Raw genomic sequence first — 27,739 nt, 5'->3', positions numbered from 1 at the left:
ATGAAGAACCGAACACCTTGGTGATGGTTATATTTCCAACTCCCCCAAAAGTCTTGGATAAGCCTTATCCCCACCCCGCGGGGGGAACTGTAGAAGCAATGAGCAGAACGAAGCAACTGTGTTCCTCTTTAGACACAGAGAAGTAGAAAATGAACAACAACATATTAATCCTCTGTGCTGTCCTGAGGAAACAATGAACAAAGGGATCTTCGACGAAGAGAAAGATAAATGAGAGTCATAGGAAATAATCTCACACATCAGCATCTCACCAACACGCCACCTAGCCAGCCTGTCCATTACAAATGACCAAACACAAAAACATGCAAGTCACAGACAACACCATCAGTAATGTTATAATAGCTATAGAATGCTGACAAAAACCACAGGTGAAGGAAGGTTTGGACCAGTTATAAAACAATATTACCTAGGCACGGGTTCAACCTGTTAGCAAGCTGTAAGGAAGGTCAAACTCCACTTGTTGAAACACAAAAAGTTCTTATCCATCCCCCCACACCCCAAAATCAAATACAGGTCTTCACTTTATACCATCAGCTCTTATCTTTATTTTTAAATGATCTACTTACTTTTGACTGATTCACTGCCTTACAGCTGCCTTAATCACTTGGTTATACATGATAACCAGTTTCATTTTTAGAATAATATTCAGGCTGATTATTATTCAGTTTCATATTCAGTTTCATATTTAGAATAATATTCAGGCTTTTGTGTTAGAATAATGTAGTCTAACACAAAAGCTCATTACAATTCTAAAATGGAACATATTTCCTCCAAAACTTGCTCTCTATTTCTAACATTCATATTATTTTCTACTTTTCTTTTTACCCCTTAATATGTGGAATAAGGGCAATGCATGTTTACTATTTCACTTAAAAACTTGACTGTAAAGAAGGGAAGGAAAATGAAAAATATAAAATCCCCAGCTACTTTCCAGCCCACCGCATTCCTGCTCCCCAGAGATGACCTTCGCTCACAAATTCCTTTGTGTGTTTTTCTGTATTTTCTGTGCACCGTTGTTACTTCCAAGGTCATTTATCATTCTCATATTCTCACAACCCTTGGTTTCCCACATTAGTCACTGAACCAAGACACTTGTCCTTGCAAGTATTAGGTCTAGTAATAATTAATGTCGTTTTCTAATACTTTTTTAAATCGAATTTATTTAAACAATACAACAAAATTTAATCAACAATATAGTTGCCGTTGTTTTCTACTACTTGTGCCCAACGCTCAGGAAGCATTTTAATCCCTCTGTTGTAAAATTCTTGTGATTTTGATGCAAAAAATTCGGTCAATGCATTTTTGAGGCATTCTTCATTATTAAATTTTTTTCCAAGAAGAAAGTTTTGCAAAGAACGAAACAAATGGTAATCGGAAGGGGCAATATCAGGAGAATATGCAGGTTGAGGGAGAACTTCCCATTCCAACTGGCGCAGTTTTTCAGCAGTGATTCTTGCAGTATGCGGTCATGCGTTACCGTGGTGAAGAATTACGCCCTTCCGATTAATCAGCGCGGGTTCTTTTTCTCTTAAAGCTTGGGCTAACCTTTCCAATTGGGCACTATACACTGCACTTGTAATGGTTTGGTTAGATGGTAAAAGTTCATAATGAAGAATTCCTTTAAAATTCCACCAAACACACAACATCGCTTTTTTCGCATGCAAGTCAGGTTTTAGCGTGGGCTGCGGAGCCTCATTTTTGTCCAACCATTGAGGCCGCCTTTTCAAATTAACATACAGCACCCATTCTTCATCTCCGGTAACAATTTGCTCTAAAAACGGCAAATGGTTTTGACGAGAGAGGAGTGAACTGCAAATTGTGACTCTTTGATTACGGTTGTTGTCGGTCAACTCATGAGGAACCCATTTTCCAAACTTTTGGACTTTGCCAAGTGCACGCAATTGATTGGAAATTGTTTTCTGTGAACAATTTAAAGTTGTCGCAAGCTCTTGTTGGGTAATTTGAGGATTTTGCACCAACAGAGCTTGAAGAGCTTCTTGATCAAAATTGGACACACGGCCTCGACCACTCTTGTCATCTAACGAAAAATTTCCCTCGCGAAATTTCTCAAACCAACGCTGGCATTTTCTGGCGCTAACTGCATCTTGACCAAGAGCACTACAGATGTTTTTTGCAGCCTCACTTGCTTTTCTTCCTAATTGGAACTCGTAAAGCATGCAGTGCCGAATATGCTCTTCATCCGCCATCTTCTTAGCCCTAGTTTTGCAACAAAAACCAAACCAAACACAAACTTTTTCAAGCAAAACTTGTTAATTGCACTTCACATGTTCTGTAGATACCACGTGTTTGAAGGTTATGTCAATACAAGTCAACGCCAAGCAAGATTTTAAACGAATGTTTAAAAACGACATTAATTATTACTAGACCGGATATTTCTTTAGTAGGTCTGACTCCTCAATTGCTACTATCCCCTCAGTAGCAAATACTCTGTATCTTTTTCTGTTCAATGTCCTAGAACAGTTAAATGGCTACATATTTAAGACCAAATAATTTAGCCCAACTCCCTTTTCCAAGTCTACCTCTCATTAATTAATGTGCCAGTCTATTACTTATCATTTATTAATGCACTCAGCAGCACATAAATCAAAAACTAGTAGGAGTTAGTTTTCTCACATAACAAGTCTGGAAGGAGCCAGGGCTGGCCATGTTCTGGAACCCCATAGTGCTGTGATTTTTCTTAGCTTCTCAGGGTTAAAAAAGGCTTCTGCAGCGGTAGCTTCAGTTTTAATATCTAACCAAAGTCTAGAGGAAGCGTGGAAAGGACGATGGCAGACTTTTCTGCTCCCTTTAATCACAAAAGCAAATTTTGCCAGAATATCCCTTATGCCTTATTGAATAGAAATGTGTCACGTGGCTCTCTCTAGCTGCAAGGAAGGCGAGGAATCAAGGCTGTCACCGAGAGCCCGTGAGTGAACTGCAAACAAAATCAAGGTTCTATACCAAGGGACAAGAGGCTGGTGGGACTGTATTTTGGGTACATATCAGCCCAGTGCCAGAAAACAGTACTAGTTCTTAAGAATTCTGGTTTGCATACCTTTGTATAACATGGAAGAAAAAACAGAAGGACTGAAACATGGCTACAGAAGCCCTCTCCTCCACTCTTTTTTCTCCCTACCATTTCCTCCACTTGAATCACAAGACATGAGATAACCCCAGGTTAGCCAAACTCTCTTCTTTCTTGCTCCAGCAGTGAGTGTGGAAATGGCATCCTGATCTGGCTCAGTAACCTATGCAGTATCCTCAACTTTCAAACTCCCTAGCATTTGCTTTACTCACTGTTCACACAACCTCTCTCTATAGACAGCTTACCCTGCAAAAGGCTTGGTTTGGCTTCATAAAATCCTTTTAATGGATATGAACACTTGGGAAATGGGAGTCGTGTTTCTTTCTTGTATTGGCTTAACTCTCATTTAGCACAGTAACTGTTATACATATCACTTATGTCTGATTGATTCTGTTCTAAACTTCACAGAACTTGAATTGATCTTCATGGTTTGGATACTGACAATGGACTGACACAGTTTTATTTTTCTTTAAATCTACTTACCATAGTTCATAAAAGAAACCCTTAAAGAATCAATGCTCATTATATAATTTTTACTTTTCTAAAAACTCTTCTTTTTTAATATATTTTTATTGATTTTAGAGAGGAAGGGAGCGAGAGAGATAGAAACATCAATGATGAGAGAGAATCATTGATTGGCTGCCTTCTGCATGCCCCGCACTGGGGATCTAGCCCAGAAACCTGGGGATGTGCCCTGACTGGAAATTGAACCATGACCTCCTGGTTCATAGATGGATGGTCAACCACTGAGTCACACCCATTTGGGCTGAAAACTCTTCAGATACCTCTGGACCACCCATGATGAGCCATTGGCCTAGAACAGTGGTTAACAAACCACATCTCAAGAGCCACATACGGCCCTTAGGCCCCTTGAGTGTGGTTCTTCCACAAAATACCACGGCCTGGGCCAGTCTATTTTGAAGAAGTGGCATTAGAAGAAGTTTAGGTTTAAAAAATGTGTCTCTCAAAAGAAATTTCAATCATTGTACTGTTGATATTTGGCTCTGTTGACTAATGAGTTTGCCCACCACTGACCTAGAGAGATCTACTTAGTTAATGACAAAACAGAGATATTGAATAAGGTGTTTTTATGCTTAACTTAGTGCTCTTATAGTAAGAACTTGTTAATCTTAGTTAAGTTTCTGGAAAGTGAATATAAAAAATTATATTACCAGGTAAACCACTACATTCTTTTGTAAGACATGCAATTTCTTATGATGTGAGTAGGAGCCCTCTAACTTTCTGCATAAGGATTGTCCTCCAGGCAATTTTTCAAAGTAATGCACTATTTGATGACTTTAGAATTTCATCAACCATTCCAATTGTCTTTTATTTGAGAAAATTCCTGCAATTCTGGAAACTAAAAATAGCAGCTGTTAACCTGAGTTAAAACAGAAATTACCCAAGAATACTAAATTTAAAAAATTAGGTGATACAGTTGAATGAAGTTGAAAAGAAAACAATGTTAACTAAAGGTGTGTGATAGATTTTGAGTAGGTATGAAATGAAGTTTTAAAGTAAAAAAAAAAAATCACTGACATGAAAGAAACAGATTTCATAAACCATTTTTACCTGTGCTCTTTAAAAACCAATTTCTTTTCCTACATTTCCTTTCTGAAGATGGATAAACATTAGCTATTTTTAAAATGATACTTTCTCCTGCATAATTAATCTGTTTCTGATGTCCCATCACTTCTGACAACTTCAGGTCAGGATGTTTCATACCATATGCTTGTGGGAAAATGTGGGAGGCCAGCATGACTGGATTGGGACATAATAAGAAATACTGGCTAAAACAGAGCATATTAAAAAACAATTTCCTAACTCAATACTTGTGCTTGGGTAACTCTTTCCTCTGAAATGGGGAAGCCTACAACAGGCTAGTGCAATTTGGCTGAGAGCTCTAAGAACTGGGTTAGCCAGCACTCCTCGGCTTCTGCTTGACACTTACTACTGCATCTGCAACTCTCTGCCCTGGCCATAACACTTCAACTATCAAAGACTATCTCCGCATTACAACTGCATCAGAAGTTGCATAATTTTGTTATATAATAAGTGCATTTCCCCCCCTCTATTTGGAAAGTGTTAGGTGTTCTGTTCATTATCTTTTAGAGACACCCAAAAGCCAATGAGGGGGCATGCAGAGGAGAATGACAGATTTGTAGTGTCACATTCTGGGATCTGTAAAGCAGGGGAATGGGAGGAAAAAGACAGCTGACCTTCTGGAAACAAAGAAGACTCTGGAGTCCACAAAAAGATTCCCTAGGATGCCCCCCGAATACGGCATCTCACAGCTGGGCCCTGCTGAAAACTGCATTCTCACTGTAAAATGGCCACTTCAAAATGGGGAAGAGGGTGAAATATGAAAACTATCCACAAGAGACCCAATAGCAACTTAAAAGTCATAAATGGGGTTAATCGAGAAAGAGAGCCCTAGCCAGTTTGGCTTAGTGAATAGAGCAATGGGCCACGGACTGAAGGGTCCCGGGTTCAACTCTGATCAAGGGCATTCTTTGTGAATTCTTTACTTTGCAAAAAAAAAAATTAATTTTTCTATGTTTAAAGTTTAAAGAGTGTGTTCCACCTCTCAGAAGCATGCTCATGCCTTTCCCTTCCCTCTCTCCTTCCCCCACAGGCATGCATCTCCTAAACACTAAGGGTCCTAGGAGACTAGCAACCAGGAGAGTAATGGGCAGTGGCAGCAAGTCCTAGGCCAGTGGTCGGCAAACTCATTCGTCAACAGAGCCAAATAGCAACAGTACAACAATTGAAATTTCTTTTGAGAGCCACGTTTTTTAAACTTAAACTTCTTCTAACGCCACTTCTTCAAAATAGACTCGCCCAGGCCGTGATATTTTGTGGAAGAGCCACACTCAAAGGGCCAAAGAGCAGCATGTGGCTTGCAAGCTGCAGTTTGCCGACCATGCTCCTAGGCTAACCCCTACAATTGTCTCCAAGGCCCACTTTTTACTTTCTGTGACTTCTCAGTGAGCCAAAGCAGCCCCTACCTTGACTCTCTCCTGTTGCTTCTTCTACCCTCAGCTCTTCCTTGTTTCACTGTCCCCAGCTTTAAGAAACATACTCTCAAAAAAGAAAAAAAAAAACAAGTATAATGAACTTTTGGGGAAAGTTGTATATATCTATACCCTTTGAAGAATTTATTTACTGTATAAGATAACTCTTAGAGATGACCAAGTATGAGTCCCCTTTATCTTACTGTCTCAAAAACCCATCTCAATATCTAAGTTCTCAAAAGGTATGAGAAGCAGATATGCTACAAGGTTGCAGGGGATATCATCTCTAAAGGACCAGGAATAATATGGACAACTAAAATTCACAAACTTATTTTAATGAGGAAATGACTATATTCTAACGTTTTGGTTTTTAAAATAAAGCCTGAGAGCAGAGACTTTATCTGGACCGTATTTCTGGATACCCACTGTCCAGCACAGTGCCTGGTACACAGTAAGAGTTGGGTGTGTGTGTAAAATTTATGAGTCAAGGCTCACTCCCTCTCTGAATCCTGCCAGGATGTGAAGTCATGAGGACACGCTGTGCTATGGTGGACAATGTGACTGAAACAGGCAGTAGGAGGAAGAACCAGCCTAAAGAGAAGAAGCAAAATCCTCCAGGGCTGGGGAAGGGAATATAGTAATTGATAGAGGAAAAACACTTCACATTTGTATTTTTTCTGATTGTTCAAAGTACTTTAATAAGATTCTTTCTCAGTTGCTCTGTGAAGTATGAGATTTAATACATAAACCCATAATTCAGAGAGGAAAGAAGAAAAATACAACACTTTAAATGTAAAATATTAGGCGCTGCTTTAAAAAAATTAATTATGGGTTTAAATCTTTCCAGAAGTGGAGTAAGGGTCACACTTATTATACAATCAGACAAACCTTTAGGTGGATAGTCACGAATTGATGACTTGCCAAGGAAAAGTTACGATTTATGAAATACTGTAAGTAGCGAACCGCCCTGTGGTTTTAGATGTGATGAATGTACTCCGGCTCCCAAAATCCTTTCCCCCCTAAGAGTGGAATTTAAAATGCATAGCAGCATACCAAACTCCTGTAGAACCCGCACAGTGAAAATTGCCCCAAAAGGTCAACAAGCAATGAACTTCTATTCAGTGGGATTGTTGTTTCACTGAATCTCAGGTGCATGTCTTACCTTCAAAGTTCCCATGACCGGATTTGATCCTGCTTCTCTGATACACCCTTCCAAGCATCCATTATTGCAGTCCTTAAAGAAAAAGGACACGCATTAAGCAGAGCCAGGTGGGTAACGGGGGCGTGGGGTATTCGGTACCACTCACCATCACAAGGTGGGCTCCGCAGCGGTACCCAAGCAAACAGGAAGCGGAGGATGGAGCACCCAACCACGGCCCCTAAGGAGAGCGCTGTCCTTCACCCTCCACCAGCCCGAGGGAGGTCTCGGCTGTTTTTGTCCTCCGCCGCTGGCTTAGCGCAGGCAGCTTCAAATGCAGGCTCGCCCCGCAGAGCCAAGGCTCCCCAGCAACCAACAGGAAGGTAATTGTGTCCCTTATATCCGAGTAAATCGTCTAGACTAGGGTATTAAGCCATTTATAGAAAAAAAAAAAAAATCTCCCGGGCGCGCCAGCCTCCCGGTCTTGTCAATCACAAGCGCACAATAGCTGCCCCCGGAAAGGGGACCTGGAGGGGGGTGAGCCCTCCTCGCATCCACACACCAAACCCACCCACCGCCAAGGACAGAACCTCCCGGAGTTGGGAGTCATTTAAAAAAGATCCTCAGGGACGCCATGGAAGAAGGGCGAATTGAGAAAAAGATGCGGACCTTTAAAAAAAAAAAAAAAATGAAATAAACTAGATACAGCCTAATCTGCTGAGTAACTACGGCGGAAAAGGGAAGAAAGGGACTCCAGAAGGCTGCGGGCAAGAGATTTTGGGGTGGCGAAGGCGCGCGGGATGTGGCTGTCAGTGCAGGCAGCCCAAAATCCAGCCCCCGCCTCCTCCGCCAAAGCCACCCACCCTCCCTCCCCCAGCGCGGTGGGCGCTGCGCTCCCGGCAGGTCACCCTGGGGCTTTGGACTTGGTTGGCAGGGGCAGTTCACCCACTGGGACCCCAGAGGTCTGGCAGGGCTGCGGCTGCGGTAAGAGGAGATGCCTCGGTGCAGGCGGATCAGTGATACAAGGTGAGGCAGGATGTTGCAGGCAAGGGCAGCAAGGAGCCCCGCCAGGCCCGTGCTCCTGCTTCCGAGACCCAGAGTCTAACCTGACCCCCTTCCTCAAACCTCCCCCCTTCCTCAAACGCCAGGATGGAGGTACCTGGGGCAGGCTGGCCATGAGGAGCCTCCAGGAGCGCGGGGCAGCGAGGAGCGGTGGCTGTGGCGGCGGCGGCGCGCAGGGCACAGCTGGTGGATGTGAACGCGGGCGGCGCGCCCCAGCTCCTGCGCCCGGACCGCCTGGCACCGGCTGCCACCAGGGCTGCCACCGCCGGGAGCCTCGCGCAAGAACAGGACGCAAGGAGCCACACAGCCGCTCCAGCATCCCTGGGAAAGGAGCCTGCGCCCGTCTGGTCCCCCTTCAGGCGGGAAAACCAAAGCCTTAAGCCCTGCCACTGAGTCCCTGGCAGGGGCACCAGAGTTCGTGCCAGCAGGGAGCGCCTTGTTTATTCAACTACCCCTGGGCGGGCGGCCCGAAGGCCCCTCGGCTATGGCAAAGGCAACCTCGAGGAAATATATTTATTTACCCAGGGCAGATTTTCCTTTGGCAGACAGACAAAAGCAGTCCTGTCCCATCCCTGACCCCAACCCTCTCCCCTCGCCCCCATGAGAGTTTGTGCCAGGTTCGGGCAGTTTGGTACATGGGCTCTTGTCTGCCACCGACCTCCTTGTGCAAACTAAGTCGAGTTCACAACTTTGGGTCCCCGGGGCTACCAGGCTCATAGTTCCTGAGAGCTGTCTCTACCCAGAGACCTCGATGCCACTTGGATCCACACGTCCATCATTTTCAGGCAAAACGGACTATCAAGGGCTCCCAATCAAACTATTTTGACAGTTTTCCCATATAGGCCTGGGAGGGAGATATTTAGAAAGAGGGCTGGGAAAGGGATGCTTGAACTACTACTTGAATAGAAAGAGAAAATAAGATTGTAATACCTACTGTCTCCTCTGGTGTGTTTCCCCCACACCCTCTACCCCCGCAATAGGGTCATGTCACCCTAAATTATGAGCCTTCAAAAAGGCTTTTAAAGTCATAGGAAGTGATGACTTGTGCTGACTTGAACTAGGGAAGGGAGGAGGGCAATTTATTTTTGGGAAAAAGCAATTAAACCAGGTCTGGTTTTAGAATTGACTATACAGCCCTAAGGATAATACAGTTGTAATCTTATCAAAAAGCAACATTCCCTTCTCCCTCTCCCCCTCCTCACCGCCTATTTACACAAGGCACAGAGAAGCCTCTTTTACTGGGGTGGAGTCCCAAGCTCCAAGGACCATAGAGCCCAGGCAAGTCACGTCATCACTGGAAACCTGGATTCTCTTCTTAAAGACATTTAAAATCAAATCTCTCTCTATAAAAGCCTAAGCAACCACCAACCAGCTGACCATCTGGTAGCTACGATGCACACTGACCACCAGGGGACAGATGCTCAACTTCAGCAACTTTGCAGAGTGCCCTCTCGCACTCCCGGACCCCTCAGGAAATATTGAACTATACCGGTCTCGGCCCCATCCCCAGAGGCCAGACCAAAGGACCCCACCAGTGCATGAACCAGTGCATGAATCTCTAGTTTTAAAATTAAAAAATAAATAAAAAGACCATGTAAACACTGGTGCTGCCAGTTCGAGACTCCTGCCCAAAGCTTAAGAATAAGAAACTCTTGCCCTGCCCATGTGTTCAGTGGCTAGAGCATGGGCCCACATACTATCTGGTTAGATTCCAGGTCAATGGCAGGTACCTGGGATGCATATTCATCCCCAGCCCCATTAGTATGCTTGTGTGCCGGAGGCAACCAACCCATGTGTATCTCTCATATTATATTATACTAGAGGTCTGGTGCACAAAATTTGTGCACTCGTGTATATATGTGTGTGTGTGTGTGGGGGGGGGGGGTCCCTCAGCCCGGCCTGCGCCCTCTTGCAGTCAGACATCCCTAGCACTGCTGCAGAGGTGGGAGAGGCTCCTGCCACCGCTGCTGCACTGGCCAGTTGTGATCCCAGCTTCTGGCTGAGTGGCCATGAGATTTTCTCTCTCTCTCTCTTTTTTATTTCTTCTGTTTTGTTCAATTTTTCTACCCTCACCCCAGCCCCCTTTGCTAATGGATTAAAACTGCCTTATTCCAAAGTAGGGGAGAGAAGTTTGATTGAACTTCAGAATTTTTTTTGTGTATCTGCAACAAGAATTACTGTGTTCTTGTAAGTTATCTGTAAAATTATCCCCTCAAAATTAAACAATGTAAATATACAATGAAGGGGCCCATAGAATCTTAAAAACAAACAAACAAACAAAAACAAAACATTGAGAAACAAGCTCATAGATACAGAGAACAAATTGGTTGCCAGAGGGGAACAGGTAAAAATAGTAACACAGAGATTCTTAGCTAATAAAAGAGTAATATGAAAATTGACCATACCTCCACTATACCCACAAGCCATGCCCACCAGCCATGCCCACCAGCCAATCAGAGCAAGTATGCAAATAAACCCAACCAAGATGGCTACAGCCACAGAGAGCAGGAGGGAGGCTTGGATTTTTCTAGGAATGAAGGAAACCAAGCTTTCCGCCTGCCCTAGCCAGCCAAAGCCTCCACTCCAGGCTACAAAGTTTCAGTTGTAGAAGATACATAAATCCCAGATACCAGAGCCTCTGCTTGGGTCACCAGGAGTGTGTGGCTGGCCTGCAAACCACCACAGGCCCCTCGCCCAGGCTGCCCCATGCCCTAAGGCAGGGGTCCTCAAACTTTTTAAAGTGGGGGCCAGATCACGGTCCCTCAGAGAGCTGGAGGGCCGGACTATATGAACTACTAATTCCTACTGTAACACCTCGGCTGCGCTCACTGCCCAAAAAACCTGGCGGGCCGGATCAGACTCCTCTGCGGGCCGCATGTGGCCCGCGGGCCGTAGTTTGAAGACCCCTGCGGAAACCCCCACTCTGATCCGGGACACCCTTCAGGGAAAACCAGCTGGCCCCTAACCATGCACCAGGACTCTATCCTATCTAATAAAAGAGTAATATGCAGATTGACCATCACTCCAACACACAATATGGCTGCCCCTATGTGGACACAAGATGGCCACCACAAGATGGCCAGCAGGGGACGACAGTTGGGAGGGCAGTTGTGGGTGATGTAAATCTTCAAGGCTTTACATCATCTTGACAAAATATTTTCACAACTTCCTTACCCTCCCAAATTCTGGCTCCTAACCCCTGACTCTCTGATTTAGCTTTTGCTATTCTCTCTCTTCAACTACATATTTTTTAGAGAGAAGAAGGGAGTGGGAGAGAGAGAAACTTCAATATGAGAGCATAACATGGATCTGCTGCCTCCTGCATGCCCCCTACTGAGGATTAGGCATGTACACAGACCAGGAATCAAACTGGCAACTTTTCAGTCCACTGCATGCTGCCCAACCAGGATGATGCCCATCCAAATCACATTCACAGGTATTGGGGTTTAGGCCTTCAAATTACCTCTTCGTGGGGGGCACAGTTTGATCCACAACAGTTGACTGAGTTTAAAGGTAATGCTCATGATATCTTTCTTGTTTTCTACTTTGAACAATACCTTTTACCAATAAAACTAATTAATTTACAAAATATGTGATTTTCACACAACTTTTCATTAAGATTTTATGATTACCTGTGAGTAGGTTCTTAATAAAATGTATTCATAGTCTACAAAAGATTGATCACAAAAACATGACTCTGGATTTTCCCTTTTCCTTTTCCACTCCATTCGTTAAGTCACCAAGTCATACTAGATTCCTGCCTGTGTGTTTCTCTTCTCTACCCACTTCTTTCCTTTACAGCTGCTCCTCTCTCCCAGGTATTCCCCCAGCTCCCTTCCTCATCTTCCACCTCTTCCCCTAGCTGATATATCCTCCATGCTGTCATCTAAGTGTTCACTTTTCAAAACTTTTTTCTAAGCCAGTCACTTCCCAACTCAAAGCCAGAATAACACCTGCCAGTGGCTCAGCCAGGTATGATATTCTGGGCACTTTGGGTACACATTTCTTATCAAATACTCCAAAGAGCGCCCTCCATTACCACCACCACACACCCTAGGTTCTGTTTTATAGATTTCCAGAGAGAACGGTTACATTTCCCAAGATCAAACAGCTGTAGGTCAAGTCAGTTTGACCACAAGGTTGGTCATCTTGCCTACAGTTCCAGTGACTCCAAATTTTATGTTTCTGCACCCCTATCAATAATAATTTGAGCGTGTGTGGCATATTCTATTTTCCAAAGATCAGAATGCATTTTCCAAAGACAGCTTCAACCTTTTATCTATCATTGCATATGCTCTTCTGCTCAACCCCCTCATGAGGTGGTTTATTTCCCCCACCTTTCTGGATCTAGCTGGGCCTTGAGACTCTCTGAGGAACAGAATAGAACAGAAGTGTAGAAGTGATATTGTACCAAGTCTAGACGTACATTTTAACTAGCCAGGGAGCCTTTTCGCTTTCTTCCTCTTGAAGGCTCTTGAGACTTCCCCGTTTGGAACCCAGCCACTGGGCTGTAAGAAGCCCCAGCTCCATGGAGGGCCATGTGCAGGCTCACTAGTCACCAGTCCCAGATAAGCTCCCAGCCAACATCCAGCATCAACTGCCAACCATGTGAAATGTCTATCCTGAACTTTCAGTCCACTTAAGCCTTCAGATGACTGAAACCACATAGTAGATCCCAGACCAAACCTACTCAGCTGAGCCCAGACAATCCAGCAGATCAGCAGATCAATTTTATAGCAATGTGAAGCAGGACAGCATGCAAGCCTAACATGTTTATTCTGTTCTTTAATAACCGAATACATGTCATACACAAAAATAAGGATAAAAAAGATGAGAGAAACATGAAATGATTCTCATTTTAAAATATCTTCCTAATTCTGATTGTTTTCTGGTACCATCCTTGGCTAAAGGCACAGGACCAAGGAATTATAAATGATAATAAATATACCTTTTAAACAGTCTTATTGATTATACCAATGTCTTGTGGCCCACTGTTTATCAATTGTACATCATTGCTATTTCTATTTCAGAACATGGATAATGAAGGATTTATACTAAGAAATGGAAAAATATTAGCTCTGTCTTATTTTTGTGGGGTTTTTTTTCCTGGTTTTTATATGACTAATATTTTATTCTGGTTTTCTGCTGTTACTTTTTGTTTGCTTTGTTTACAGCAACCTTTTAAAGCCAGTTGTCCCTTTTGTAAGGATTATCAATGAACACAGGCTGACGTAATCTGTAAATCTCCTTAACCAGGCTCCCATAATCACAGTCACAACCTGCTAAGAGAGGGTGACCACACAGGCTGTACAGGGACTTCTCAGAACAGTGACACAGCCACCCCACACTCCACACCGCTCCCACCCCCGTCCTCGCACACAGCTCAGTCTGTGACAATGTGATAACCTGACAGACTGAGCAGAGGGTGCCCATATCATCCATTGTGAGTTAAACTATACGTACCATTTAATTTTTTCCTACATGTTGGAGAAAACATGGACATATATAATGAATGCAACTGACACCCTCCTGGTCTCTGCTACACATCCCAGGTGCGCGCACTCCACTTTGAAACCGTTGTCTCAGAGTGCAACCTCCTGAGCTCTTCCTGTGGGGTTCTACAAGCGCTGTGGCTGCCTGTCTGCCAGAACTTTCTCTTGCTTTATCTGTCCCTGCCTGACCTTCCCCTTGTCCTCATCTGCACTCCCCGTGCCCTTTGTACATGGAAGAAACCCTTACCCGTACAAGTGCCTCGGTCATCTCCAGGTACCCTGAAAAGGAGTGACGGTGGACAGAGAAACAGACAAGCAAGGGTTCTAGATAGAAACATTAGAAGTTTCATTTCATGTTTGGAAACAATTCAGCTTATTTATTTATTTATTTATTTGTATTTTTGTTTTTTGTTTTTTGTTTTGTTTGCAGAAATATAATCACACAATTTCTGGGAGAGAGAAATTAATCCTAATTAAATGAGACTTTTTTTTTTTAACCTCCAGGGTATTATTTCCTGGATTGCTTTGGAGAACATTTTGTTCTACACCAGAACGTAAGTAGCTGCTCTGCTTTTAAGAGTGCAGGTTAATTTACTTTGAGGAAATTATTGGTAGTAGAATCCACAACATAGTCCTATTAAAAAAACTGAAAGGTATGCACCAATGGAAAATTAGATATTTTGGAATGCTGTAACCTTCTGGGAAAAGTTAATGAAAATTATTTTCCTGACCTAGCTGGTTGCTCAGTGATTAGAGCATTGGCCCACAGACGGAAGAGTCCCTGGTTTAATTCCGGTCAAGAGCATGTACCTCCATTGCAGGCTTGATCCCTGACACTGGTTGAGGCACATGCCAGAGGCCACCAATCAATGTATCTCTTTCACATTGATGTTTTTTTCCCTCTCTCTCTGCCTCTCTACTTCCCTCTCACTTCCTCTAAAAAAAAAAAAAAAAAAAAAAAAAAAAAAAAAAAAATCAGTGGAAAAAAATATCCTCAGATGAGGATTAACAAAGAAATAAAAATAAATAAATAAATAAATGCTTTTCCTATAAGTGTCAGATATGTTCAAGAAACTATAAAATACCAACTTCTCTGTGCCCCTTTTGCTCCATCGGAAGTAAGCAGGGCCTTTATCACCTCCTCCTCTTTGAGAGATCATTACAATTGTGCAACACAGATGCAGATGGATGAGACAGTCCACCAGGCTTTCTCCTGGTGACAGTGCCAAGGGCACCCCTCAGATGTTTGTCATCCCCGGCATGCCTTTGAGAAACCTCAAATACTCAACCACAGCTATGGAGCAATAGCCCTGGAGCCACACCACAGACCTGTCACCGGGATGAAATAAGGGCTGCCATCAACACTGCTCTGGTGATTTACAGACCACAGTCAAGGGCGTGGAAGAAGGCTGGGGCTGGGAAAATATGCTCTTGCTCCTGCTGCTTCTGAATGGAGACTATCCCAGGCACACCAAAACTTTCCATTTCCAGTGTCATATTCCACCTGCAGGGAGTGTGAAACAGCAAGACAAAGACAGGAAGCCCACTAACGGGCCTGTGGAGACTTGAACGGATGACTGATACAGTGATCTGGCCCACTCCTTTCTTTAGCCCTGGTGGTTTTGCAGCGTGCTGGACAATTTAGAGGGGATGGGGGGAAAAAAGAAAAGCATGTATTTTGTACAGAGGTGGGTGATAAAAAGGGAGGTGGGAAAAGACTACTGGCAAGATGCTTCCTGCTGCAGGCAAGAGTTGGGAAAGACATAGATGAAGGCTGGCAGCCTAGAAGCTGATTGGCTTCCTAAGGCTTGCCTGTCCAGTGTGCCTCTTTGGAAAGTTTTCCTGAATGAGTTCTGGGGGTTGGAGACACTACTTTAACCCGCCATTTACTGAACCCGCTATGACACTTGAGGGTTGCCCAACTGGTTGGTGTGCCAGGCCCTTCCTGTCTGGACAATAAGTTTATTCTCTTTTGGATAGCCAGTGCTTAGGACAGTCAGGCAAATGTGAACCTCAAAAGCTTTTGTAAATAAATTGATTGAGCGTATAAATTCACCATGTTTTTTATTAAATTAAATTTAATAAAATTGCCCTGGCCGGTATGCTCAGTTGGTAGAGCATTATCCCATGCACCAAAAGGTTACCGGTTCAATTCCTGGTCAAGGCATATGCCCAGCACATGCATATGTGAGAGAGAGCAGAAAACAGATATCTATATAAACTCATTATGTTAGGGATAAACAAATCAAAACTAGATTTTCAATATGGCCATTTGTTCAGGCTCTGTGTCTGAGATATATTGAACCTTACTAAAAATGCCTTCATCTATTCACAACATATTTTCCTATCGCCTCTAACTTCCACATACCTCTGGATAGACAATGAAATGCCCCTTAGAATGTTTCCTGAATCTCATTAAACTGTGGGTTCTGGTTTCACTGAAAGATTTGTTTCAAGCTCTACCCCCATTATCTAGTAGATATATGACCTTGGGCAAATCACCTGTCTCCAAACCTTACATTACTGACTCTGAACCTCAGCTGCCTTTGCTATAAAGGTAAAAAGAGAAATGTGTAAGTCAGAGTATTTTACAAACTACTGAACGGAATGTCTCAATTGTTTCTTTCTTCTAACATTCGGTTATCAAGCCGATAGGCAAACCCTGTAATGCAGCACTGGAGCATCTAGCTTCTGGAGTGACATTGCCAGATTCAATAGCTTTGCAAGCTCGGTCTAATCACTTAATCTCTGTGTCTTCATTTCTCCATTTGTGAAATGCTATGAATAACAGAGATTTTGTAATTAAATGAATTTGCTAAAGCTTGTGCTAGTACCTAGTGAGCTCTTAATCGATGTTATCTATAATTAATACAGTGCAGATTTATAGGTTTTGCTTTGAGAAAATTTGGCACCTATTAAACTTAAGTTATTTATGATTTTAGCGAGAAGAAAGGATTCAGATACTTCACCTCTCTATAAATTTGTGCTCTGGCTTCCTTACCGTCCTGCTGCCCACCTGGGTTCTAAGTGGTAGTTTGACCTTAGATGCTCCAAAAATCCTCTTGGCAACCAGACCCCCCACATTCTACCCGTGTCCTAGGGGGTCCATTCGCTTTGCAGCCTTTCCTCGGATTACTGGAGCAACATATAGAAAAGGCCATCTTCCATTGGGGTTCTTTCAGCATTTGGATTTGGTGCAGTCCTCAAGTGAGTTATAACCTGCTTCCTCCAAGAGTCTGGTTAATGTATATCTCTATTTTTAAAAATTGGTTTGGAGGCTCTTTCTCACTAATGATGGCATCCATTCCCCCTGCCCCCCACTATAAGCAAGCCCAATATATGACAGTCTTAATTTACAAAACAGATATATCCCAGGATTTCTAATGTGCAAATGCATTGCCACAAACAGCTTTTAAACAGTCAATTCACTTTGTGCATGAGTGTAATCACTTTACAAAGTAAAAAATAGATCTTATAAATTTACAATAATGCAATCACCAATTATATAAATATAAGCTCAACAGTAAAGGACTATGTTTCTTCCTACCAGTCTATCTTCTGCTAGAGAAAAAGAAGGCTCTGCCTGGCCGGCATGGCTCAGTTCACCCTATGAAGCAGAAGGATATGGTTGGATTCCAATTCCCAGTCAGGGCACATGCCCAGGTTCTGTATTGGATCCCCAGTGTAGAGAGTGCAGGAGGCAGCCAACCAAACATCACTGATATTTCTATATTTTTCTCCCTCTCCTTTCCTCTCTGAAATCAATAAAACTATATTTTTTAAAAAGAAAAAGGTTTTAGAATTGTGAGCATATGTATGTGTGTTTTATGTTTACAGGTTTTATCCCCCAGTGATCCCAGGTACTTCAATCTATCAAGACAATACCCTATTTGGTCATTAGTTATTTATGATGAAATTAAAGACCCTATGACAGGTCTAGATTGCAATGCATCATCATATGACTCTTGAAAGCAGGTAGCGGTAAACAGTAAGGAAGGTTTAGAAATAGGAAGTTTGGGGTGCCCTTGGCGGTCCCGAATCTGTCCGTTGCTTCAACAATGTTCGGACGGCACAGACCCAGGGACCCCCCCCTTCTCCCAGCCTCCGGCCACTCTCCTGTGTCTTATCCAGTCACCCCCTCAGAACCACCTCCGGGACCAGCCAACACACCAGTTTGTTTGTTTTTTCTACCTTAACTCCTTATTGCCGAACAACCATGAGCTCCCAAATTTGTCAGAATTATTCCACCCAGGTGGAGGCTGTGGTCACCCGCCTGGCCGCCAGCACCTGTGGGCCCTCATGCCTACCTCCCTCTGGGCTTCCATTTCCACCTGATGTGGCTCTCGAAGGCGGGGACTGCTTCTTCTGCAAGTTGGCTTGCATCTGTTAAAGTTGCAAAACCAGGGGGCAGCCACTTTCTCTTCCAGGGCGTGCTGAGGCCTCCCAGGATGAGGGGGCAAACTAAGGGCCATGGAAGCCGCCCAGCCTTGGAGAGGGGCCTGAACCAGCCCTTTGGGAGCTTCAGGCCCTGGGTTCTGCCCACACAGGCCCTCATCCTGTGGCTCCTGCAGAACCACTTCCGGGGTGAAGAGGGTGAAACTCATCTAGGAGATGGCTGACACCTGGCTCACCTCTGCAGGCTGACTGGCCCTCAGGCTGGGCTGGGCGAGTATCTTCCAAAGACTCACCCGCAAGTGCAACCAGGAACCTTTGGAGCCCAGAGGCCTTTGAGGGGCCCCTCTGCATCCCCTGCTGTCTGGCTTTACCTGAGCCTCTCCCCAAAACTGCTAGTCATTCTTTTAACCACCCTGAAGCCTTCCCCCATGCATCAGACCAAATGAAAAAATAAAGCTTCTTGCAGCAAAAAAGAAACAGGAAGTTTGGGAAATATAAGATAACAAAGACTAATGATAACTAATTTAGGGAGATAGTATGAGGATTATTAAATTCATGCACAGCGGAGGGGGTTTTCCTCAATCCAGCCTGCACCTTCTCCAATCTGGGACGCATTGAAGGATGTCCTACTGCAGGTTTACAGGGATCGGGCCTAAACTGACAGTCAGACATCCTTCTCGCAATCCAGAAATGCTGGCTCCTAACCACTCTGCCTGCTCGCCCCCAACTACCCCTTGCCACAGGCCTACTTGCCCTCAAATGCCCCCCACCAGCCTGATCACCCCCAAGTACCCCTTCTCACTCCCAATTGCCTCCCTGCCAGCCTGCTCAACCCCAACTGCCCCCCCCTCTGCTGGCCTTCTCACTCCAAACTGCCCCCCTGCTGTCCTGATCACCTCCAACTGGCCTGGGCAAGGGGTTTGCAGGCTGTCCACGTCCCTATGGGATGAGGATCCCTGCAAGGGGTGCCTGGCCAGCCTGGGTGAGAAGCTGATGGCTGCTTGCAGACTGACCATGCCTCTGGAGACCCAAGCTCCCAGGCCCTCTTCTTTTCTTTTTCTTTCTTTCTTTTTTTCTTTCTTTCTTTCTTCCTTTCTTTCTTCTTTTCTTTCTTTCTTTCTTTCTTTCTTTCTTTCTTTCTTTCTTTCTTTCTGTTTTGTTTTGTTTTTGTTTTTTGTTTTGTTTTGTTTTGTTTTTGTTTTTTAGCACCTCCTAGAGCAGAAGTCAGGGCTGGCTATAAGCAAGTATCTGGGATTTATTTATCTTCTATAATTGAAACTTTGTAGCCTTGAGCAGAAGCCAGGGCCAGCTAGGGCAGGCAGGAAGCTTGGCTTCCTCCATCACCAGGGGCAACCAAAGCCTCCTGCTTGCTCCAGCTCTGTGGCCCCCACTAGTTTGGTTGGTTTAATTTGCATACTCACTCCTGATTGGCTGGTGGGCATAGCAGAAGTACAGTCAATTTGCATGTTTTTCTTTTATTAGATCTTATTAGATAGGATTGTATGCCAATAATTTATTCTATGGACAATGAAAAACTTTTTTTTAAAATATATTTTATTGATTTTGTACAGAGAGGAAGAGAGAGGGATAGAGAGTTAGAAACATCGATGCGAGAGAGTCATCGATCAGCTGCCTCTTGCACAGCACCTACTGGGGATATGCCCGCAGCCAAGGTACATGCCCTTGACCGGAATCGAACCCCGGACCTTTCAGTCCCCGACGCTCTATCCATTGAGCCAAACCAGTTTCGGCAACAATAAAAAACTTTTGATTCAAAAAATTCTATGTGATATCATTCTCCTAACAATAACAGAATGAGTTGAAGCAGGAGGAAGTGAAAATAGGAGCAGACAATGAAGGGCCCTCTTTTGGGTTGCAGACTTCACATCATGTCCACAGTGGTGGATGGTGCAAGGGATCTCTCTAAAACCCCATTCTTCCCTCATCATGTCTTAAATATGCAAGCATTAATGGACAGTTCCCAAGGATGTATAACTCTTTCAGTGTGAGACTGTTCTAAACCTGGAGCCATAGAGCCAAGATCCAGTATGGCCTTGGACTTCTACCTTGAACTGGTATTATGATCTGTACTTTTCTTGTAAGCCAGTGTTCATGCAATACATTGCTTGAGGTGTTCAGGCATGTTACTTACCAGCTGGTATGTATTCTCTGTGGTTTGATAGCTTGATCATAAGAGAGATCACATACCTTGGAGATTTTTATACTCTTTAATAAGCATTCAGCAACATACCTCCACCCCAAGGCAGCCAAAGGACAAACTTTGTAAAGAAAATAGTTGTAGAGTGAGCAAAGTTTTATGTGATGTACCTTTGGTGCATTTTGTCTTAATAGCTTCCACGAGTCACAACTTAATAAACTACCATCAAGTTCCTCTCTAATTCCACTCCATGCCCCTTCCTCACTTCTGCAACTTCCAGCAGTTAGAAATAGCTGTGTACTATTTCACGGGCTTCCCGGCGCACATCAGAGGATAGCATGAAGAAAAGGAAAGGGAAACAATCTCAGTTTGTTCAGACTACTATAACAAAATGGGCAAGGCACCATTTAGACAGCAAACATTCATTTCTCAGAGTTCTGCAGGCTGGATCACGGTGACAGCATGCCGAACAGGGGTCCTCTGTTGGGTTGCTGACTTTTTGTTACGTCTTCAGGGAAAGAAGGTGGAATTATCCCTCATGGTGCCTCTTTTATGAGGCACTAATCCTGGTCCTGAGGGACTAGTCACTCCCAAAGGCCCCGCCTCCTCAAACCATCACATTTGGGGGTTAGGATTCAACATGTGAATTTTGACCAAACAAACAAAAATAATTTGTCATGTCTGTTACATGAAGAAACTAACACACACACACACACACACACACAAACTTTAGTGAAAGAACCAGGGGTCTTTATATAGGCATGTGAACCTGTTTTCATCAAATGTGTCATCCAAGATTTGAGAGTCAATTTACTTGAGCAGATATGTCAGTATTACCCTGACAAAAAGACAGGAGCATGTACACACAAACACAAGATGCTCTTTATATGAAAATACTCCAGAATAACAATTACCCTCTATCAGATGCATCCTACATCAGGCCCTTCATTCCACACATGTTTTATACTCATCACACCACTTATCAGGTAAGATATTATTCTCATAAACCCCATCGGACAGATTAGAAAATTGGCCACAGTACTGACAGCTGAGATTTATTTGAGGCGAGGCAAACCGGGTGTGTGTGTGTGTGTGTGTGTGTGTGTGTGTGTGTAAATGGGACAAAGTCCAGAGGAAACCAGATACAAACTCCCAGGAGTCCTCTCCCTGAAGTCACACAGGATGCTCTTCATTCCTCCAACAAGTTAAAACAACGCATGCAAAATGTTGTCTACCATGGAAGCTCATTAGAGATTCAGTGCTCAGGTTTTCATTGGGGGAGGGCTGTCCTGAAGGCACCCTATACCTAGCACGTATCAAAACTTCCGACTCCCAGAACAGAAGCAGATGTTCCACAGAAACCACATTGTTTGTGTAAATAGTTTAGGCACAGTGAGCCACTCTTATCAGGGAATTGTGGGAACCCCCTAAAAACCCAAATTCCCAGACACCAACCAAGGGCCAGCCTTGAAGCAGCCTTGAAGCAAGTCTAGCTGGCTCAGGCATACTATGTTAACGCTTTTCTGCACAGGAGTAGACTGAGAGGATGTTTGGTGCTGGTCTCAGTCTATCAAAAGTGATGCTATTGGCTAGAAATGCCTGCGAGTCACTCAACGGGGCCCAGTAAGTTTCCCACTTACATCTCTTCTTTCTAAACCAATGTTACAAATGGACCAATCCTTGTGGGTCTTATTGTGATTTTTGCAAGACATCCTTCAGCAACAGCCTTCAAGAAACTAAGGGAGAGGATCCAAGATGGCTACTCAGGTAGACACCTAACCACAGCAGCACACAACAATTTCAATGGAATACAACTAAAATGTAGAGTGGACATTGCCCAGAGCTACATTCTACAACAAGAAGGAAAGAGAAAACCAGAAGGAAAATCAGAGGAGCTGAAAAAAGCCTAAGGAACCGAGACATCCTGCGCGCCCGCACGTACGCGCAAGAGGAGAGGTTGCAGCCAGAGAGGAGGAGAAGGCGGGGTGCCTGCCTGGCGTTCCCTAGCAAATAAAACCCCCAGCCTGGGCTGAACCCCCGAACTGGCAGCGCTGAGCCCCAGTTATGGGCCAGACCCTGGGGACCCAGGCTCAGGCAGGAATCCCAGGGGAGCGGCGAAAAGCAGGGCCCCCGGAGTCGCGCACATTGCGTGCAGAGGACGGAATGTTGACTCTGATGCTGGATTGCCCTAGCAGGAAGAAACAAAGCCTCCGGCTGTGCTGAACCCCCCTCCCGACTGCCCTGAACTCCAGTTCTGGGCCAATCCCTGGGGACCCAAGCTCAAGCAGAGGGAGACGGGGCTGTGAGGTGGAGTCCTGGGAGAGCGGCAAAAGGCCGAGGCCCCAGAGTCGCGCACATTGCTCACAAGGGAAGGAATGTTGACTCTGATGCGGGATTGCACTGGAGGGAAGGTAACAGGAGCCCCGGCCAGCTCAGGCAGGGGGAGACGGGTATGTGTGGCGGAATCCCAGGGGAGTGGCGAAAAGTGGAGCCCCTGGAGTCGCCCACATTACCCGCAGAGGACAGAATGTTGACTCTGATGCTGTATTGCCCTGGCGGGAAGAAACAAAATCTCCGGCGGTGCTGAGCCCCACTCCCGACTGCCCAGAACTCGAGCACTAGGCCAATCCCTGGGGACCCAGACTCAAGCAGAGGGAGACGGGGCTGTGAGGTGGAGTCCTGGGGGAGCGGCAAAAAGCGGAGCCCCTGGAGTCGCGCACATTGCGCGCAGAGGACAGTCTGTTGACTCTGATGCTAGACTCCCCTAGCGGGAAGGAGAAAAAAAGCTCCAGACTGGAGGAACGCGACGAGGAGCAGGAGCCCCAGCCGGACACCGGCCAGCCAGGCACCAGTAAGGAACCGGGCAACGGGGCCCCCAAGGGGGGGGGTGCCCCCAAGCCTTCGACCACTGAGCACGGGCAATGGAGCCGAGGCCGGGGGCTGCTTCCTGGGCCGCGGTGCCGACCCCGGTAACAGGCTGAAGCAGTGCAGGAGCCCGCGGAGAACAAAGGGGTGCCACAGGCCAACCTGCTGAGCTTCCAGGACAAGGAGGAAGAAACCGAAGAAGTTCTCAATGTGAAGAAATCAAGGGAGAGCAAAAGATAGTAAAATTACTTAAGAAAGAACACAAAGAAGATCTTGAAAAATCGAATACTAAGTCAGAACTCAACTCAGCAGCCAACATTGCAACATAAATGCGTTTTAAAAAAGTAAAAATAAAAAAAAAAAAAGGACAGAATGTTGGAATGGCAGCGGCCAGGCCTAGAGTGGCCAGGCACAAGGCAGTGGCAGCCGGGCCTGGAGCAGCAACAGCCAGGCCCCAGAGCAGCAGCAGCCAGAACCAGAGCAGCAACAGCCAGGCCTGGAGCAGCCAGACCTGGGGCAGTGGCAGCCAGGCCTGAGGCGGAGGTGGCCAAGCCCAGGGTGGCCAGTCTAGGAACACCCAGACTCGGAGTGGCCGGGCCCAGAGAAGCCGGGCCCAGAGCAGCAGTAGCCAAGCCTGGAGCATCCAGGCCGGGAGCTGCCAGGCTCCGAGTTGCCGGGCCCGGGGCAGCAGCTGCCAGGCTGGGAGCGGCCAGGCCCGGAGCAGCGGCTGCCAGGCTGGGAGAGGCCAGGCCCGGAGCAGCCTGGTCTGGTGCGGCCAGGCCCGGAGCAGCGGCTGCCAGGCTGGGAGTGGCCAGGCCCGGAGCAGCGGCTGCCAGGCTGGGAGCGGCCAGGCCTGGAGCAGCCGGGTCGGGTGCGGCCAGGCCCGGAGCAGCAGCTGCCAGGCTGGGAGCAGCCAGGCTGGGAGCGGCCGGGCCAGGAGCAGCTGGGCCCAGAGCAGCCGGGTCGGGTGCAGCCAGGCCCGGAGCAGCAGCAGCCAGGTCCAGAGCCACTAGGTCGGGAGCGGCGGTGATCAGACCCGGAGCAGCTGGTTGTGAAACGAACCAGAGCAACAGAGGCCAGGCCCGGAACAGCTCGCTCCTCGCCTGCCCCTGCCCCACGGCTGCCTCTCAGACATGGCTGGAAACTTGAGGGTCTGCTGAATCAAGTGATGAAGGCTTAGATCTGGATGTGTTGAGTTAGTATAGGGCTGGGGTGTTGCTCTGTGAGTGCCTTGGGTGGGGCCTGGATGAGGCTGGTTGACCTATTTGGAAATGTCTTTTGTGTGAAATGTATCATTGGGCATGTGGTGGTATTATTGATATGAGAAAATGCTAAGTAACTGATTTACTATCTGAAAAGAGATTTACTATCGGGGAAAGGGAGGGAGGAAGAGACTGAACATAAACTGCACCTATGGATGAGGACAATGGTGATGGGGAGGGGGCGGAGGGTGGGGTGGGAACCTGGTGGAGGGGGGAAGAAATGAGGAACCTTTGTAACAATATGAACAATAAAGATTGATTTAAAAAAATAAATAAATAAATAAATAAAAGAAAAGAAAAGAAAAGAAAATGAAAAGAAAAATCAAAGACTAAGTCAGAACTCAACTCAGCAGCCAACATTGCAACATAAATGCGTTTTTAAAAAAATAAAAATAAAAAATAAAAAGGACAGAATGTTGGAACGGCAGCGGCCAGGCCTAGAGTGGCCAGGCACAAGGCAGTGGCAGCCGGGCCTGGAGCAGCAACAGCCAGGCCCCAGAGCAGCAGCAGCCAGAACCAGAGCAGCAACAGCCAGGCCTGGAGCAGCCAGACCTGGGGCAGTGGCAGCCAGGCCTGAGGCGGAGGTGGCCAAGCCCAGGGTGGCCAGTCTAGAAACACCCAGACCCGGAGTGGCCGGGCCCGGAGAAGCAGGGCCCAGAGCAGCAGTAGCCAAGCCAGGAGCATCCAGGCAGGGAGCGGCCAGGCTTGGAGTGGCCGGGCCCGGGGCAGCCGGGCCCAGAGCAGCCGGGTCAGGTGCGGCCAGGCCCGAAGCAGCAGCTGCCAGGCTGGGAGAGGCCAGGCCTGGAGCAGCAGCTGCCAGGCTGGGAGCAGCCAGGCCCGGAGCAGCCGGGTCGGGTGTGGCCAGGTCCGGAGCAGCAGGGCCCGGAGCGGCCAGGCCCGGAGCAGCCGGGTCGGGTGTGGCCAGGCCCGGAGCAGTGGCTGCCAGGCTGGGAGTGGCCAGGCCTGGAGCGGCTGGGCGCAGAGCAGCCGGGCCCAGAGCAGCCGGGTTGGGTGTGGCCATGCCCGGAGCAGCAGCAGCGAAGCCCGGAGCAACCAGGTAGGGAGCGGCGGTGGCCAGACCCGGAGCAACTGGTTGTGGAACGGACCAGAGCAACAGAGGCCAGGCCCGGAGCATCCAGGCCCGGAACAGCTCGCTCCTAGCCTGCCCCCGCCCCAAGGCTGCCTCTCAGACATGGCTGGAAACTTTTGCGGGAACTTGAAGGTCTGCTGAATGAAGTGATGAAGGCTTAGATCTGGATATGTTGAGTTAGTATAGCGCTGGGGTGTTGATCTGTGAGTGCCTTGTACGGGGCTTGGATGAAGTTGGTTGACCTATTTGGAAATGTCTTTTGTGTGAAGTGTATCTTTGGGCATGTGGAGGTATTATTGATATGAGAAAAATGCTAAGTAACTGATCTGAAAAGGGATTTACTATCAGGGAAAGGGAGGGAGGAAGAGACTGAACATAAACTGTGCACCTATGGATGAGGACAACGGGGGAGGGGAGGGAGGCGGCAGGTGAGGTGGGAATCTGGTGGACGGGGGAAGAAATGAGGAACCTTTGTAATAATATGAACAATAAAGATTGATTTAAAATAAATAAATAAATAAATAAATAAATAAATAAATTTAAAAATTATGTATTGTCATAAGTATCACTTTCAAGGCCAGTGCTAGACTTTTTGCCGCCACTATAAAATATAAATAATACAAGTACTGTCTGCTAAACTCAAGAAAATTTATGTATTTATGAAATAAATAAATTACTTACCGAAAAAAAAAAAAAAAAAAGAAAAAAGAAAAAGAAAAAAAGAAAAGAAACTAAGGGAAAAAAAAGTTGATCGCTTATAGGCCCTAGCATGACAAGAGTTTATCATGCTAGGGCAGCGGTCAGCAAACATGTGGCTTGGGAGCCACAGTTTGCCGCTCTGTTGACTAACGAGTTTCCCGACCACTGACCTAGACTCTCGATTCCAGGAATTACAGGCTGTTGTTGTTCCTTGTGATTAAGCCCCTATCCCAGTGGTCTGCAAACTCATTAGTCAACCGAGCGGCAAACTTTGGCTCACGAGCCGCATGTGGCTCACGAGCTGCAGTTTGCAGACCACTGTGCTAGGGGGCCAGGGGAGGGGCCTATGGGGAAAGAGGAAATAGACATGGGATTCTGCTTTTATTAAGATCAAGGATAAGGCCAAAGGTTTCATGGGTTCACTCTTTATTGATAAATTTCAAACCTAAGAGCGGGAATTTATAGCTTGGAAAGAGAGAAAAAGACTAAACTAGCCATTGGAAAAGGTAGTTCAAATGGTTAGTTAGTCAGAATCAACCAGTATCTCTTAAAACAAAGGCGACTCAGTGGCTCTTTATCTAGTCCTGGGGCTGGCAACGTGTTTATTGGGAATAACCATCCAGGAAATGGATGCCTCTTTCAAAGGATGCCTCAGCAAGCAAAAGGTAAGTCAGGCACCTGCAGCCCAAAAAGAGCCATCTATCAGGGCCAACACGAGAGGCCTTAGCAGTGGGGAAACAACAGGTAGGAGCTGCCATTAAGGACGGGAACAAGTAGCATTCAAGTTTAGTATTCACCACATAACTACGCCTAAGTCGGTTAAGGATCACATAGATGATGGTTGGTCCCACAGATTAAATGGGGCTGAAAAATTACTCAAAACTAATGATGATGTAACCATCATCACATGAAGCACATTACACAAATCCTGGTGCCATTGTAATGAGCCAGCTACTAATAATAGGCAAGGAGCAGAGGGGAGGCCAGACATTATGGGAATGTCATTTGGGCAGCGTCACCAAGAAGCTGCAACTTTGCACTCAGCCCCTTCCCTACAAAACACAGAGGGAAGGCGTCCAACGAAGGTGAGATCGTTGGTGCAAGCACAGTGCAGTTGTGGTGACTAGGAAAGGTGCCTGTCTGCCTGTCACACCTGGGAACAGACATCGCTGGCCAAAATGGATGTGGTGACTGCAAACCCGTGAAACTTTGAGAATCCATAATCGAAGGAATCCTTTCTCTGGCTCTTAACACTCTTCTCTTGGCTCGCTCTTGGTTTCCCTGTTCATGGATATGGCCCATGACCATGTGGACCCCACGACACAATGGATTGATGGACGGCAGCTGGAAATGGGTATTAAGCCAGCTTGATGCTGGACTGGAAAATGCAGACATGGGATGGAAACTCTGGACACTGGCTCTGATTTTAACACTACCAAAGCCTCAGCTACATGTCTTTTA

The 27,739-nt window shown here is 46.0% G+C and overlaps 1 protein-coding gene across 3 annotated transcripts in view; it reads right to left on the bottom strand.

The window, feature by feature from the left end:
* Positions 1-27,739, bottom strand: part of BCAT1 (branched chain amino acid transaminase 1) — a 93,540-nt gene that overhangs the window by 50,132 nt on the left and 15,669 nt on the right. Inside the window, exons 1-2 of one of the 3 annotated variants that reach the window (XM_084877245.1) lie at positions 8,415-8,796; positions 7,280-7,351 (exon numbers count right to left, since the gene is read on the bottom strand). In XM_084877245.1, coding sequence (XP_084733371.1) covers positions 7,280-7,351; positions 8,415-8,636 — 294 coding nt within the window. In that variant the 5' untranslated portion in view covers positions 8,637-8,796. Of the gene's footprint in view, positions 1-7,279; positions 7,352-7,424; positions 8,038-8,414; positions 8,797-27,739 lie in introns of those variants that run through there. The other 2 variants (XM_084877247.1, XM_084877246.1) reach the window with 2 other exon arrangements.

The sequence above is a fragment of the Pipistrellus hanaki genome (assembly GCF_964339955.1).
Source record: "Pipistrellus hanaki genome assembly, chromosome: 3".
NCBI classification, from domain to species: Eukaryota; Metazoa; Chordata; class Mammalia; order Chiroptera; family Vespertilionidae; genus Pipistrellus; species Pipistrellus hanaki.
This window is presented reverse-complemented; position numbering and strand designations above follow the sequence as displayed.